The 18429-nt window shown below is 38.9% G+C and overlaps 1 protein-coding gene across 1 annotated transcript in view; it reads right to left on the bottom strand.

Annotated features, from left to right (window-relative positions):
- Positions 1-7500: 7500 nt before the first annotated feature.
- The window catches only part of LOC148100578 (L-selectin-like), a 79806-nt gene continuing 68877 nt past the window's right edge, over positions 7501-18429 (bottom strand). The window contains exons 3-4 of the mRNA XM_087847971.1: positions 7727-7824; positions 7501-7596 (exon numbers count right to left, since the gene is read on the bottom strand). Coding sequence (XP_087704097.1) covers positions 7501-7596; positions 7727-7824 — 194 coding nt within the window. The remainder of the gene's footprint in view (positions 7597-7726; positions 7825-18429) is intronic.

The following is an 18429-nucleotide window of genomic DNA, read 5'->3' as shown; positions in this document are numbered from 1 at the left end:
TATGGATGTTAAAATCACCCCAATTTATTTTATCTGAGCTGAGCACTAAATCGGATAAAAAAAAACAAAATGTAAAAACTGAAATCGGAGAGAGTCTCTAAGTAAGAGGTGATAAATAACAAAACTGTTTTCTCAGTTTGCTGATTATGGTGAAAAAGGCTAAGAGTCAGGCTTTTAAATTAATTAAAACTGTCTGGGTCTATGATTGATTAATATGTTGGAGTGAAAGATGCTGCAATGCCCCCTCCTCAGCCTGTGCTTTGGGGATTGTGACAGTTATTGTGAATCTGAGATTGTGACTCATTTAAACTAACATAATCATCCTGCTTTTCCAGGTTTCTGTAAACAAGGTTTGCTGGGTTGAGCAGCAGAGTTGAGTATGTGAGTGGCACCAATTAAAAACTTTGGTTGATTGATGACTGAAGGCTATAGAAACAAGACAAACTTCATATATTTTTACATTTATTCATTTAACAATCAGGCCTTCAGTAGAACTGGAATAACAATACACAGCCACGATCAAAGCAATAACAAAGAGAGTGTACAAGGTTAAAAACCTACTTAACATGTTGGTGTCTTTTAAATTGGTGTCTGTGAACTACAGAATTTGCTATGTTTTCTCTTCAAGCAATGAAATCATTAAACAACTCTGGAAGGATGGTTTGCTTTGTCCTTTCGCTTTTACTCTGCATTTCTAATTCCAAAAAAATTCAGGCAGCTTGGGTGTGTGTTTGTTGCAATTATGTAAATAACTTTTCCAGAGAATGTAAATTATATGAAAAAAATGTTCTGTCACATCCTGGCCGCCTGAGCCTCATTTTATTCCACAGCAGTAATCCTGAGCAACAGCCCAAAACATGCTTTGTGTTTTAAGGATGTACTGATCTGCACCTTGTTTTGTTGCTGCAAAGTAAAGTAAAATTAGCTTCACTGCCTTTTCATTTCCACAATATTAAAGGTTAAAACATTTGCTATGTAGCAGTGGGTTCGGGTTTCAGCCAAGAGTGTGGAGTATGTCCTGTAGTATTCCCCAGAATCAACGCAAGACAATTTTTATGTATTGACGAGCTATTCGACTACAGCTTATTGTTAAAAATAAAACTATTTTTAAATTGATTTTAAAATCTATCTACAGAGTTTAGGGCACAGACTAAAAAAGAATAATTACCCACATAGCAGACAGGTCTGGGCTGGATCTGGTGTCAAGCCGGCACCGCTGGCTGACTTCTGGCATGGTAAGTGGTATGTCATCCATATATGGGCCAGGCCTGGCGTAGATGACACTGTTTATGTGATGGGATGCCACATCTGGCCCGATTGTGGTTTGGCTTATGTGGGCCAGGTTCATAGAAAACAAGTCTGGCCTGGATCCGGCATCAAGCTGGCACTTCTGACTGACCGCCGTCATGGCAGATTGTATGTCAACCAGATGTGGGCCAGGTCTGGCAATGATGGCACTGTTTATGTTCCTATTTTACTATTTTAGTTAGAAGACCCAAATGCCATGTTGCAATGCTATACTGCTATGCTAGCCAACATTTCAAATGCAGGTTTGTGAGTGCATACTTTATGCAAAGATGAGTAAACCCTCACAAGGTTTTGGATAAAGTGTACACTCACAAACCTGCATTTGCTGTAGCTCAGGAGGTAGCGAAAGGTCACCTGCTGATCGGAAGGTTAGTAGTTTGATCCCTGGCTCCTCCAGTTTGCATTTCATGAGTGTGAATGTGTATGAATGAAGTTAAGGAAGTACTCAGTTTAGAGAAAGTGTGCGATTGGGTGAATTTGCCATTTTATACAGAGCACTTTGTGTAATCTGGGAGAGTAGAAAAATGGGCTATATAAAAATCAGTCTGAATAGAGTTTAGTCATCTTACTTTTCCACTATTATGTTCGGCACATGTTGTTATTACATGGCTTGATTAAGGTAAACAGGTTGACATCTGGGGCCAGAGCCGAAACTGTTCTGGGCCAGCACAGGGACAGCAGTGTGTCTGCAACTGGCCCGTGGCAGCACACAACTTACACATGGCCCACACAGTGCAAAGAATGACGGCCCTTTGGTGGCTCAGATCAGGTTTGCCAGAGGTAATCCACACATGGGCCAGTTAATTATAATTAATTATAAAGTGGTTTAAAAACAGCTAGTGATGACCAAATTGCTTAAAATTTAGGAGAGAATAAAATACTAATAAAAATAAAATAAAATAAAACACAAAATAAATAAATATATAAATAAATGAATACACACATAATAGCTTAATAAATAATAATAATATAAAGAAATAAATGACTAAATAAATTACACATTTAGAACAAAATTTTTCAAATTTAAAAGAAGAATTAAAACCAGCTCTCATACTGTGACCAAAGAAAACAAGAACTGACTTGAAAATGGACAGTAAAGAAACCTGTCTAATACTCAGTGACAGTTAATTCCACATCTTAGGTGCCTCCACAGCAAAAGCTCTGTGCCTGCTGAGCTTCCGTTGTGTTCTCGGCACATCCAGGAGCAGTTGATCAGCTGAACTGAGCGACTGGGAGGCTGAGTGCAAATGTAAGAGCTCAGAGAGCTCAGTGGGGTAAGAGCATTTAAATACTTAAAAAACAAACAAAAGAATTTAAATGGACTGGTTCTTATAAATGGTAAATGGACTGGTTCTTATATAGCGCTTTTCTACTCTTTCTGAGCACTCAAAGCGCTGTACACAACTTTTACATTCACCCATTCACACCCATTCGCACAAGCACATTTTTCTAAGTGCTTTCTAAGGTAACATTCACACACACATTCATACTCCGATGGATGCATCGGAGAGCAATTGGGGGTTAGTATCTTGCCCAAGGATATTTGGCATGCAGACTGGGGAAGCCAGGGATCGAACCACCAACCTTCCGATCAGTAGATGACCTGCTCTACCACCTGAGCTACAGCCAAAAATTAACTCTAAAATAAATAGGTAGCCAGTGTAGTGAGGCGAAAACAGCAGGAAATATGATCTTAAAAACTGTGCAGTTGCATTTTTCACCAGCTGGTGACGGGACAGGGAGAACTGGGAGACACCAAAACAGAGAGAGATGCAATAATCCTGTCGCGTTGTAATAAACGCATGGATTATAATTTCAAAATCCTATTGATTCCAAAATTTTTAGAACTAATTATTGGAACTCAAATTGGCTTGGTAAGCTCAGTGACCCCTGACCTACATACACAGGTGAATCCAATAATGACAAAGAGTATTTAAGGCGGTCAATTGTAAGTTTCTCTCCTCCTTTAATTTTCTCTGAAGAGTAGCAACATGGGGGTCTATGTATATTATATATATATACACACACACACACACACACACACACACACACACACACACACACATATACATATATCAAAAGGTTTCCTCCATACATATATGTCCTCCATACAGCCTGTACACACTTTGTTATAGATGTAGGAGGACTGAAAAATTAAGTTGTAATTATAAATAAAACCAAAGATATTAACTGAGTCATTTGATTTATTCAAAGATTTTTTTTCAGTCCAGTGATTAACAGACTCACTTCCAGGTGACTCTGTAATTTGGCACTATACAGATAAACCTGATAAGGGGTCCTCTCATGGACAGTGTGTAATGACACACAAATAATGACATTTTACCATAACCCTTACTGGCGAAAGGCAGTTTGGAAATTTAAATGAGATTACAATTGTTGTACATTACTCTAAAATCAGTGCTTGTAAGTGACTTTATGATCACAACCTGATTTGAAACAGGATCTAACATAAACATTCTCCCCCTGGAAATAGCTCTTAGATATTAAGAGAATATGTCACATGAGATCACAGGATGGCAAAAAATGTACTTTAAAATGAGCTCATTTGGGCTCTTTTCATTGGAACACTAAAGTACCACAACAAAGAATAAGTGCACCTATATCTCTGACACTCTTAAAACCTTCCATTGTAAAACACTTGTGAATGCACACACGGACAGAAACAAGATAATGAGAGAGAGAGCTGTTGTATAACTTTCATCACCATAATGCACTTTTTCTAACACACAGTTTCTGACAAAAAACCCAGCACCAAAACAAAAACACAAAACACCAAATGTAAGCCACAGAATATACTGCTGAATAAGACTCAAGTTAAAAATCTTTAATTCCAAGTCATGCAAGGTGGTTGGCAAATGTCTGTAGCGTGACTTTGCTGTGACCTGTCAATATTTGGGATGTTTATAGTTATTAGAAAATGCTTTTTTAACCTTCTAGGACCTGATGTCCATGTATGCGGACATCACATTCTGGGTTGTCTAGACCACAATACTAAATTTTATTCTATAAGGGCCTGATATCCACTTATGAGGACATTATACTGTTCAGATGTCAACTACTGAGCCACACTTCAACCAGGTAAAAAAATCCAATCACATTTCTTGGCTGATTCTTGTTCAGATATGTACAAAAGTGTTTAATGTGTGTTATGGAAGTCAAATTTTACAAACGTTACTAAAGTTGCTAAACATGTGGTACGCGTATGTGGACAGAGGGACTTGGTCTTGTTAGCTTTGTTGTGTGGACAGGGGGAGTTATGTTGCTAACAACATGTGATAATGAAATTGTATTTTTGGTTGATTTAGGTAGAAAAATAATGGGCTTGGATTTACATTATGACTGAAAAGTGCTCTATTTGGGCCCCTCCCCTTTCGACGTGTGTGTGTGTGAGACTTTAAGTCATCAAACTGTAAATTATAAATTTTAAATTGTTATTGATCCCTTTACCCCGAGTCCTAAAGTGTATATTTATTTTCTTACACTTCTTATATTTATTGTTTGTTTACTTGCACTGCCGTAACTGGAGCCTCGTCGCCTCTTCTCTCTATATATTGTACTGTATGTAGCGGAGATGACAATAAAGTTTACTTTGACTTCAGCAGCAAGCAGGCGCACCGAGGGCTCTCGCGCTCACTTTTCGCGTATAGAATTTCGAAAAAACATCGGTACAAATTATAAATCTGTATCATAATGTCTGGTGTTTTTGTGTTTGTTGGTTTGGTTTTTATTTTGTTTTATTTTGCGAGTTGGTTATTAGATCCTGCTCCAGCCAGCCAGAGAATCCCCGCCCTCTCCTCCTTGTGCTGCAAGGGGCAGCATGAATTTTTTTTTTTTTTTTTGCCGATGCCGCCCACCACCACGATGCCGCCCCGGGCAACCGCCCGTGTTGCCCGTATCAAAAACCGCTACTGATTACATGCTCCATTTTTAGGACTTTACCACACAGCCTTTCCTGGTGTGTGATGCAGTGATATGCTGTGAACTCACCGGTACAGTTCTCCTCCTGCATCTTTACTCGCATAATGCGGACTAATCCGCTTTTTTCACTGCACAACACCGGCGCTCCATCTGTTGTAAGTCCAACGAGTTTGTTCCAGGGCAGTTTCATGTCGGTAACACTTTGACATACGTTTTAAAATCTGTCTTTTCCTGTCGTTGTCCCATGCATCGATTTAATGTTCAATATTTCCTCTCCACGGATAAAGATGGCCAGCTGTGCAATGTCTATCATGTCTATACTTTCATCCACAGCAAGACAGTATGCAATAAAGTTTTTGCTTCTTTCACACAACTGTGTTCTTAATGCTCATTTGCGATTTTGTGATCAAATCAGATTTTTCTTGTCTGGTTGTTCACACTAAAAATAAAATGTGACAGCAAACGCGCTCTAGTGTGAACAGTTCACGGCCCTCAAAGCGGCCCGCATGCGCAAAAGAAGACGTCACACACAACGCGCTCTGTTCAGACCCAGACGAAACAGTATTGTTTGACTGATGTCCCTTAATATAAAGACTTGTTTCGGACTTTACGTTTCCCAATTTTGCTTTAAGTTAAAGTTATTTTGTTATTTACATATGGCCTAATAATTATCCTTATTGCTGTTTTAGAGACAGAAAGTTGCAGATTTCTATCAGAATCTGCAGATTATACAGTACAAATAAAATGTTCACGTTTCTTTAACGTTGTCTTCCCAACAGTTTAACTAATATCTACACTGGATGGCCAGGAGGCGTTCACGATGTCTTCTCCGGCACTGATAACTGGCATCTGTCTTGTGTCAGTGACATCAAAGACGGATTTATTGCGACATGACCGTTCAAACAGCAGTCGCTAAAACATCAGATATGTATCGGATTCAGTACCACATATGAAAGTGACCTAGGTCGGATTTGAAAAAATCGGATTTGTGCTGTGCAAACTGTCATACCATCATCAGATATGGGTCGCATACGGTCAGAAAAGTCAGATTTGATGCGCTTTTGCCTGCAGCGTAAACGTAGTATAAAACACTCGTCTTTATTGTGGGATTACAGACTGAACAAAGAACTAACTAAACTGGAAAGCAAATAAACTAGCAACCAGGCAGGCAAACCGAACAAACACGGTGGTATGAGGGACAACGCGACACTGACACAGAGAAACACAGGCCTTAAATACACACTGGGATAACGAGGGCATGAGACACAGAAGGGGAGCACAGCTGGGAGCAATCAGGGCTGATGAGCCAGGGGAAGCAAAACCAGAAACACTGACATGAGAGTAAAATAGGAAACACAACACACACGCAAAGACTCAGAGTCACGGGCTTAACACAGAGACATGACAGAACTAGAAACAGAGAGAACATGGGAACCAAAACCTAGCGACTAGAAATCTTAGAATAGCATACACAACCAGAATAAACAAAAACATAAGATAATATTAAATAAAACAAAACACTGAGTCAACAGACTCAGGACCATGACACCGCCAAGAAGCCATCGGGAGTGAGCGGGTACCCAGACCTGAACACCGAGAACCACCAACGCACCGACGCTTGAGGGTATCAGCCACCAGCAGGGAGTGTGCTGCCCCCCCATTCCTGGGAGGGCCTGAGTAAACATGTTCCCACGTTTGAAGTAGCAGTTTTGGAGTGAAATGTTTTGTTTTCCATGCGATGTTCAGAAATCTTTTACTTTTTTTTTACTTTGTTACAGACATACGTGTTCCTGTAACTGTTAGAAGCACTTCAAATGAGCCATATTGTTCAAAGGGGCCCAATTGTTGTTTCTCATTTTGTTTTTGTACTTAGGAAAAATGCTAACGCCAAATAACGTTTTGCACATCATTACTCAATTGTGACTTTATAGTGTTCTATCGAAATCTAAAACAAATGTCCTCATGTGGATATCATTTTTCTTGTGAACTACATCAGGTAAAAAGATAATTCTTTGTTTTTACATTCATTGGGTCCCAAATAACAAAGAGAAATTAAAAATGCATGCCATGAAGGACTTTGGATCTTAGAAAATTAAACAGCAAAGAACAAGGTTCACAACCTACTGCTATTTATTAAATTAATGCATAAAGAAAGGGGAAATTATTATTAAAAACTGTCTAATTACAATGTTCACATTGCTCTATGCTCCATATTAATCTATTCCCCTGATTCTTGTCTTTTCATCCACTTCTTCAAGGCTCCTTGGTAAAGACTGTGCCATCAGATTTTTTTCTCCACTTTAGATGAAAAACAGCAGTCGTGTTATTAGTCCTTAGCTTCTGGCTCAGCTATTGAAAAAAAACCCCACTCATATTTACATTTACTATAGCAAAGCCATGAAGGTCATCATGCAATGTATGATATACTAATAATGAACTACTCTTCATTAACAAAGATCGGAAGATCTGTTTGACTTACTTGCTCCAGGATGTCTGCTTGCACCGAAGGATTACTTAGATCCAGCATTGAGTCTTGTGGGCTGATCCTCAGTTTAATGAAACTCAGCTTGTTCCCTACTATAAACACATGTAAACCACTCACCACTCAGGACAGCTGCCACACACCACCTAACCCACCTGGACCGCACCACCTCTCCCTCAATGCTTCCATCTCCCACCTGCACAGTAAGACGAAGATTTTCACAGCTTCCACTCTCTCCAGAACTCCTCATTGGCTACCGCTCTAACACTGCTCTCCTCTCTTCAAGTACGTACCTAATCACCAGCAGCTGCCGTTGCTTTCTTGGACCTGTCCCCTTGCTTGTCCTACGCCCCCTATATCAAGCCTTAAATCAAGTACTAACGTGAACGTCATTTTGGTGTTAGTTAATAAACCCTTGTTAAACCCTTTACTCTGCCTCCGCCTTGGGTTTCCTGCACGGTGGGTTTGATTTTTGGTGCTCGGCCTCCGGCCGTTTTGTGACAAAATATCATGTCTATGTATTTTTACAGAACAATTACACAGCAGGGCTGCTTGACAAACAATTTAATGTCATTGAAACAATTATAACAAATTTAACAAAAAAAAACCCCCAGCTGAAATATAATTAATTACAAAACAAAATATAAGGTTCAAAGTAATATTTTAAACATAAGAACAAGAGGACAAAATAGGACAATTATGAGCTTTGAAAGTGCTTGACAATCACATTCCTGGGAAAGATGAAATACTGTTTCCATTATGTTAGTAATTAAAATATATATTGAAAAACAATTTCTCAATTAGAGAATGTGATTATAGATATCTTTCTACTATTTTACAGCTTAAAATGTGCATGTCCAGCTGAAGGGTGAAAAAAGATCAACTTTTTGACAGTTAGCAACACTGACCTGACAGGAGCAGAATTAGATGCATGATCTTTGCCATAGCTGTAATTTTGTGGAAAATATTGGAGAGCTGGAGAGCCCTCGGTGTCTATCCAGGCTGGATCTGCCAGAGCAAAAACACTTGTGCTCTTTTTCTAAGTTTTTAAACAATGAACTGCGATTCCCATACGTGGTCATGCAAATGTTTCCCACCCAGAATGCAAAACAGCACTGTTTACTGGAGTTAGTCATGGCATTATAAGGAAAAACACTTTACAGTAAATCTGTTCCAAAACAATCGTGTTGTAATCCTTTAGCTTGTATAATTATATTTACAAACATTAAATTAAATTATTTCTTATTTGTAGAGTTACATCATTTTCTGCTGCCAGGGTGGAGTCTTTGTCATGGATGGAAATTCTGTGCAAATTACTTTCTAGAAATGTACTGAAGCAAAACATATCAGGTTACGGGTTTGTTGATCGTGTGTTTATTTTATTGTTTTCTCAGTTAAAAATGTTATGAATACGATTGTATAGATCGCGAAAGAAAGATCTTAATTCTGTAAATAATTTAAATTTCTCTGTAGGAAATTGTGATTCGCACATGGTAACCATTAAAAACAAAAAAATACTATATCAACTGTTTGGCTTTTTAAATTGAATTCAAAATGATCATTTTTAAAATGAAATGATTGGAAGGTGTCCCCTCATTTGTTTTTACAGACAGCGGTGCCACCTCCTGCTGGCACCATGAAGAAAAATGCAGGATTAAAGAACTTCAAAGTGCAGAACCCTTCAGGCAGTCTATCACCCTCTTCCTGTAACCACTTCCTGGATTTTGTTTCAGGGGCTCAAAGTATTTTGGTCACTGTGCAGTGACAAAAATTTCTCATGATAGTCTTTCTGGTTTAGCAATACTGTGCACCTACCCTTATCTGCCGGAAGGATGATAATGTTGTTGTCATTACTAAGTGATGTGAGAAGCGTTTTTCACACTAAAAACGCTATGTCCAGATGAACAGAATCAACTTTTGGAGATCAGATTACAGACATTTTCCAACAACCTTGTGTGGTTTGGAATGTTCAACTCTAGCCAGGGTCTCAAACATAAATGAGCTGTGGGCCACTGCTGGCACTGGCATCTCATTGGAGGGCCACTTTAGTGGTCAAGTAGTACAAAACAAGCAAACAAGAAAGCACCCACAAATATTTCCAAAAATGTAATTAGTGTGAATGCTTGTAAAAGCATTCACAGTATTGTTCTTCTAATCTTTATTATTAGTGTGAATGCTTGAAAAGCATTCACAGTATTGTTCTTCTAATCTTTATTCTTCTATTTTATTAGTGTGAATGCTTGTAAAAGCATTCACAGTATTGTTCTTCTAATCTTTATTAGTGTGAATGCTTGTAAAAGCATTCACAGTATTGTTCTTCTACATCTTTATTCTATTTTATATATTCCGTACGTTTTTTGTACTCTATCTCCTTCAAAACCGTTCAACTTAGAAAAACCATTCAAACACCGTTAGATTCCTCTTCTTTTGGACATGACTGCTTGTATTTTTCTCATTTATAACATTTATATTTTTTAAATTATTCAACTTTTTTCAACAAAAATTTCCCATGTATTTCAATGGGGAGACCCTTCAAATTCTCCTTCAACTTACTCCTCTTTAAACTGTATCTACTTCCACATACATTGACGTAGAGCCACCATTCAAACTTTAAAATGAAGACAAGACATTCAACTATTCAACTTGTATTTATCTTTTTAATATCTATTATACTTTTTCTTCAGTTCCAGTTTAAGTTTCATGCTTTTTTTCAGCCGTTTCAGAGTTTATAATGGGTGTGTATGGGACGGAATGCTGGGGCTAGAGTGAGACAGCTCAACTGCTAGAGTGAGAGGAGCGAAAAAATTAATCTTAAAATCTTTTTTAAAAACTGCTGCTGTGTCCGCAGCGTTTGCTCTACAGGTATGATTTTACCCTCAAAACGTAGCCATCGCTGTCCTGTTTCATCCAATGTGTTTACTATTGTACTAGGTGTTATGGTTCTTTCATAAATGTCACCAATGCACAGCCTCCTCCCTCCAACTCTTCCATAGACTCTAATGTTAAAATGGCTCAGAAAGTTTGTCTGAAAATCAGAAGTACAGGCTGCCTTTACACTGTCACCACGTCCATATGATAAACTCCACAGGCGTGAAAACTGAGAATTCAGTAGACTAGACATTGCTGCCACTCACGTTGAAAGAATTTTCTCAATACGACTTTTACTTTTCATTTGGGAACGATTTGTTTCGGGCTGATGTTTCTGTTCATTTTAAGCAGCACAAGTGAGGCGCATGTCTGTGTGCGTGTGTCCGGAACCATAGGGTGCAGTCACTATAGCAACCAGGCTCACACCTGCCTCCTTAACGAGCTCAATCTTTGTCTGCCAAGGTTAAATGTAAAATGTCTGTTGCATCTAAGCAGTTGTAATAAGATTGACTTTTTCAATAGGTACAATAAGACAGATTTGACAGGGTTTTGCCACAGATTAATAGTTTGTCAGTAGTTAGTATATGCCAACTGAGTAGAGCATTGTGATTGGCCTGTTAAATTCAAGCTTATTGTTTAATGGTGGTCTTCTGCACACAGGTGTGTGCAGTTGGAGTCAGTTGATGACTTTAAAATCATCTTTTCTGACTTGATAATTAAAGCTCACAACATTTACCTGTCTGTAGTTGATTTTCCCACATTTTAACTAACTTTTACTAATCTAATCTCATTTAATGTCTCTGTTTATAGTCTGTATAGTTTATCCCTCCACTAACACACTTAAAATAGTCTTAAAATAAAACCCACAAAACAGTTCAAGATGAAATATTTAAATATTTCATTTAATGCCAGTTGCCCTCTTTTTCTGTTTGTCACTCATTCGTTTGTACTCAGGCAAAAAGTACCAATTTGTACACTGATGAGTCTAGTGTATTTTTTTCCCTCTTTCTCTCTATGTCTGACACACACAGAGACCAACACAGAGACATGTATATGCTCATTATTGCTATTCAAACTGATGGTCAAATTTCCAAGCACCACCTGAACGCCTCATTTGTTTTTAACCCATCACTGGACCAACTGTCGTCATTCCGCTTTCCTCTCTGCTGTGGTAAGTACAAAACACTCAGTATTGCACTGTTTTATTTTTATGATGGTAAAAATACATGTTTGACAATTAAACTCACATAGCAAGGCCTTTTAAAGTTCAACAGAGTTCAAAAAACAAAGAAAGCGAAAAAAAAAAGAATAACCTTCACTATTATTTATATAGTTTATGACATGTTGCTGTTAGTAGCAGTGCTAATGCTAGCATCAATGCTAATGCTAGCAACAATGCTAATACTAGCCATAGTGCTAACACTAGCCTTACCGGTTGTTAACTGTCAAAAAGAGTATTCCTTTGATATTCCTGTGAGAGTTATTGGCAGTCAGTGAGACAAAAGTAACAAACGAGCTTTATTATTGCCACTGTGGCTCAGTTTTAACAGTAAGAGTGCTAGCATTAGCACTGCTGCTAGCAGCAATGCTAACGCTAGCAGGAATGCTAACGCTAGCAGCAATGCTAATGCTAGCAGCAATGCTAGCTCTAGCAGCAATGCTAAGGCTAGCAGCAGTCTAACAGTAGCCTTATATAAGTGGAAATACTTCAGTTAATTAGTTTTAATTATAAAATGGCTGCTGTGTCAGCTGGTGTGCTATATTACTCTATAATTACCCTGCTGACTATAAGTTCAGTGTATCATGTCGTGTGGGCTTTTTATTTCTGTTGTTAGTCTGATAATACTGTACAGACAACTAACATATTATTTCTCGTCTTACACTTTCAGGAACCTGACTGACATCTGTGCTTTGTCTGGTAGGTGTGCACATACTGCAAGAGAAGTAGACCAAAATAAAAATATAATCTGACTAATATAAGCTGTAAAGTGATGGGTTCAAACTTTGTGCTAGACCTTTTAAACACAATTTTATAATAAATACACATATGTGCAGCTTAACAATTGGGCAAAAATATTTTTTTCGTACATTTTCGTAATCACACTACATGTGATTATTTAATGATTCACTCATTTATATATATATATATATATATTTAAAAATTAATTATTCAATTGAATTAAATAATTATTATTCTAAAAAATACCCAACTTTTTTAGAATAATAATTTTTTGCACATGGCAGCCACAACAGTTTAGCTTGAATATTTGTTTTGTCCTGTTTCAGTAGTCACAATTAGTTCATACAATTACCATGTGATATCATTTTAATAAAATTATTATTTTTTTCTTCTTTTTTGTTCACAGTGTGCAGAAGAAGAACAAGGACGAGATCTCCAGACTTCTGTCTCACATCCCAATCCCCCATCCCCTCTATTCTCTGTCCTGCTCCACCTGTTGTCTCTGCCTTCTTTCCATGTGTATTTCACTCTGTGGTTTGTGAGGAATTGTGCCAAGCCAAAAAACCTTATTGCGGTTTGATTTCAAAGCCGTGTCTCTCCTGCTCTCTCTGTTCTCTCTGCTAAATTTTCTCTCTACCTGTTTTTCACTCTTGGCTTGCTGCTGAAAAACGCCAAGCCAATAAAACAATAAAGAGTGCATATTTTGCCTCAACCTGAGAACAAACTGAACAAACAAAGAAAACTCTAATTCACGGTTTGATTGTGATTTCCAAGCCGTGTCTCTTCTGCTCTGTCTGTTCTCTCTTCTAAATTTTCTCTCTACCTGTTTTTCACTCTTGGCTTGCTGCTGAAAAACGCCAAGCCATTGAAGCAATAAAGAGTGCATATATTGCCTCTACCCTGAGAACAAACTGAACAAACAAAGAAAACTAATTCACGGTTTGATTGTGATTTGCCAGCCATGTCTCTCCTGCTCTGTCTGTTCTCTCTTCTAAATTTTCTCTCTACCTGTTTTTCACTCTTGGCTTGCTGCTAAGTTGTGCCAAGCCAATAAAGAGAGTGCATAATATTGTCTTGACTGAAGAACAAACTGTCAAACAAAGACAACTCTTTTAGAAAAATAAAAACTGAAATATAAAGACAAAAGCATCTCCTGGTGTGTGTGAACATATAGAAACACTTTCAGGTGTGGAAATATGCCAAAGAAGCAGAAAAAATCACAAGCAGCAAAACAACGCTGGAAGAAGTTTCATGAGTTTCACAAAGTACCAACATGTGAACAAGCTGAGTGTGATTTTCCTCAGACCTCTGCAGAAGACAGTGTGTCTACAAAGACCAAAGCTGATGGTGTCCAAAAGGCAGGTCAACATGTTCCTGCACATGTACAACAGGTATCCTATGCGGATGCTGTAAAGAGTGGACTGCAGCATGAATTTAATGAACATCAGGTAAACCATAGAGACCAACATGTGGTTTCAAGTGCCCCACAGGTGGGTTATCCTGATATTGTAAAAAGTTGCCGTCACAGTGATGTGGCAGGACTGTCTCATGCAGAAAGAGTAAACTTTGAAAACCAGCCCTCTGTTACACATGTCTGTGCATCTCACAGCCAGGCACATACTAAATATGGAGACTCCAGAAACAGTCAGTGCACATGTAACTCGCTCACATTTCTTGCTTTCCTTCATGAGAATGAAAATATGACTACAGCTGACCTTAATCTGGTCTTGGATAAAGGTGATGTGATGTACAAAGAGGCCAAGAAAAGATTCCCCAAGAGTATTCATTTGGCAACCGATGAGCTGCCAGGCAAAGTTGATGCTCGCAGATCTATGTATCATGTCGATATGACACAGCCTTCCCGGTATGGGACATTTGAAGAACCTCCAGAGGAAGCAGTAGATACCTTTCTCAACTTTGAAGCAGGACTGAGCTGCCTGTTGTCAGATGTGCAGTATGCCTTACTGATTATGAGTGGATTGTGTATTGCAGTGTTCAGATCCACATCAGGCAAATATGGTTTCTTTGACCCACACACCAGAACACCCAGTGGTCTTCCTCTAGCACTATGGTCACGTAATCGTGGTACAGCTGTGATGCTGAAATTCACACTCCTCAGTGACATGATTAAGAGGCTCCAAGATTCTTATGAAATGATGGAGATATCACCTTCTTGTAACTATGAGCTGAAGCCTGTGCAGTTCTACAGTATGAGCACAGTCAACCTGAGTGATACTATTACAGGCACAGTCTGCAGACCAGCAGCTGCCACTGCTGTGGCACCTACTCACTCTGATACAACTGTTGATGAAGCAAACTCCTCTACTTCAAGGAGAAACACAACCACTGATCTGACTGAGAACATCTTTTGTCAAATGTCCATTTGTACGCCACTGGTGAAACAAAAAGAAGTCCACATGACTCACTTCACATCATATGAAGATCAGAATGAACCTCCTAATATACCAACTGAAGAACTATGCAGTGAATTAAGTTTCCTTCCATCAAGGGATGGTTTTTCATGTCAATCAAATGCTGCAATAACAAATGTTGCATCCTGTGACCTTTCTGATATAGTTTTACAAAAACTGAAAAAAGTTAATAAACAACAAAGGCACAAAATGAAAAGAAGATTAATGGCATCAGAGAAACCCAGAAATCAGAGAAAAGAAAACCAAAAAAGGAAAGAACGACAAAAGTATGCTTCAAATAAAGATTACAAAGAAAAGAAAAAATCTTGCACAAGCGAGGCATATAAAAACAATCCTGAAGTCAGACAGAAACAACAACAGTATATTAAAAGATGTTACCATGCAAATGCTGAATTCAGAAAGAAACAACAACAGTATGTTAAAAGACGTTACTGTGAGAATGCTAAAGTTAGACAAAAACAAAAACAATATATTAAAAGACGTTACTATGAGAATACTGATTTCAGAGAGCAGAAAAAAAGCTACATCACTAAAAGGTATCGAGAAAACTTAGAATTCAGAGAGAGACAGAGACAACTGATGAAACAACTAATGCGAGACAGGTATCAAAGTAATCTTGCATTTAGGATTATGCACAACATGAGATGTGCAATGAAAATAAAAAGGAAATACAGATGGGTGAACAGACAAACCCAAGAGAGTGACAACAGTGTGATCAACGAGGCCATATCTGTGTTCAAATCACACATCAAAGCTGGACCATCATACCCATGTAGTGTCTGTTTCAAGGCTTCATTTCCAAACCAAGTGCGACCCTGCACAAGGTCAAAGTATGTCAAAAACCCACATGTGGTTGCAACATGTTTGACAGGAAGGTTTGTTCATGTTTGTGATGAAAACTGCAGAAATGAGCAGTGCAATGTACCTGATGAGAGAAAGAGAGAGTGGATTTGTCACACCTGCCACAATCATCTTAAAAATGGATCCATGCCAGCACTTGCTGTTGCCAATAAACTGGATCTTGCTGATATTCCAGCTGAATTGTCTGATCTCAACATACTGGAGAGACATCTCATAGCCAAGTGCATACCATTTGCCAAGATCATTCCTCTTCCCAAAGGCAGACAAAGAGCAATTAGAGGAAATGTGGTCTGTGTCCCATCAGAGGTACAGGAAACTGTTGAAGCACTACCTCGATTTAGAATTAATTCTCAGGTGATGAGAGTAAAACTGAAGAGACGCTTGTCTTACAAAGGTCATCAGCTGTTTCAGACTGTAAGCTGGTCTAAACTTCTGCAAGCACTCCATAAACTCAAGCAGATTCATCCACAGTATAAGGATGTGACCATCAGAGATGATGCTGAGCTCTGTGATCCAACACTTCCTGATGAAGATGAGGAGGATGATGATGATGAAAACATGAATGAGGATGATTATGATGAGGCTGATTTAATGGAAATTGACATCTGTGAGAAAAATGCACTGAGTGAAGCACAAAATAAAAATGAACAGGACATTGACATGTTACCCTGTGATGGTGAACAATCACTTGAACAGATGAGAGATGATTCAGAGCAAGCAGATGGACTGACTAATGGTGGTTTTGCACTCGAGTCCTGTTTGCAGCCCCCTGATGTGGCTGAGGAGATATTATGTTTCAGTGAAGGAATCTACTCTGTTGCTCCTGCAGAGAGAAACAATCCAATAAGTTTTTTCAAAACACCTAAACTGGAGGCCATGGCCTTCCCTGTGCAGTTTCCTACAGGCCAAAACACACTTGATGAAAGAAGGCTGATCAAAGTATCCCCCAGTGGGTATTTCAAATCAAGACTTTTCTGCATTGATGATCGTTTTGCCAAAGACACAAACTATTTGTTCTTTGCACAGTTTGTGACTGAAATACACTTGGCTACTTCCAGCATGACAATACAGTTAAGGAAGGCAAAGCCTCTGACCAGAGATGGGAGAAAAATAACCTCAGGCATGTTACAAGATAAACACGAGGTGGAGAAACTGGTGAGAAATAAAGACGCAGTGAGATTCATGCAGCCTCTGAGAGGAACCCCAGCCTATTGGGAGAAAACAACAAGAGATCTTTTTGCCATGATCAGACAGTTGGGAACTCCCACGTTCTTTTGCACATTTTCAGCTGCTGAAATGCGCTGGCCTGAAGTGATTGAGGCAATAACAAGGCAGCAAGGTGAACAAGTCAATTTTGAAGGACTCGACTGGTCAGCAAAGTGTGACATCCTGAGAAGCAATCCTGTCACAACAATGCGCATGTTTGACAAGAGAGTTGAAGCATTATTCAGAGATTTACTCTTATCTCCTGCAGAGCCACTTGGCAAAGTCATTGACTACTTTTACAGAGTTGAGTTTCAGCACAGAGGAAGTCCACACATACACTGCCTCCTGTGGGTAGAAGGTGCTCCTGTGTTTGAGGAGGATGATGAGCAAACTGTTGTGGATTTTATAAACAAATACATCACAGCTCAGCTGCCTGATCCTCATAAACAACCTGAACTGTACAAGAAAGTAACAGAAGTGCAAAAACACAGTAAGAACCACACCAAGACGTGCTTTAGGAGTTTAAGCTCCGGGTGCCGTTTTGGTTTTCCTAAACCACCCTGCAATGAGACAATGATCACAAGACCCAGTGAGGATGATGCACTGGAAGTAGAAACAGCAAAGAACAAGCTCAGACCACTGAACCAGCTGCTGAATGAGCCTGAAACTGCTTCCATGAGTTTAGAGCAGCTCTTGGCAAGATGCAAGTTGACACATGCAGAATATGAGAGATACCTGAATAAAATGAACACAAGGAGTACGATCATACTAAAGCGTGATCCAAAAGACTCTTGGATAAATGGCTATAATCCACATCTGCTTGAAGCCTGGAACAGTAATATCGACATAAGCTTTGTTTTAGATGCTTTCGGCGCTGCAAATTATTTAATGAAATATATATCAAAAAAAGAGGGCGGGCTATCTGAGTACCTGAAAACTGTCATTGAGAACTCCCATAAGGACAGTGTAAATGAGTGCGATGAAATGAGAGCCGTCATGCAGGCATATTCAAAGAAGCGAGAGATCAGTGCACAGGAGTGTGTTGCTCGTGCATGTGGTCTTCACATGAAGCAATGTTCACGTGCTGTAATCTTCATACCAACTGATGATAATCCTGTGAAAATGAGTCGTCCCCTGTCAGTTCTGGACAACACAACACCCGAGTCTTCCAATGTTTGGATGACATCTTTGAATGACAAATACAAAGCCAGACCTGAAACACCAGAGTTTGAGGAGATGTGCATGGCAGACTTTGCTGCTACTTGCAGGATTGTCTATGGCCAACAGACAAAAGGTAAAGATGTTTTGCCCCTTCTCAATGAGATGGGATTTGTGCAAAGGCGCAAAAACGATAAGCCTGCTATCATCAGATT

Source organism: Neolamprologus brichardi, chromosome 11, assembly GCF_056152115.1.
Source record: "Neolamprologus brichardi isolate AB-2024 chromosome 11, ASM5615211v1, whole genome shotgun sequence".
NCBI classification, from domain to species: domain Eukaryota; kingdom Metazoa; phylum Chordata; class Actinopteri; order Cichliformes; family Cichlidae; genus Neolamprologus; species Neolamprologus brichardi.
The sequence above is the reverse complement of the archived record's forward strand: the minus strand, read 5'-3'. Positions and strand labels throughout refer to the sequence as shown.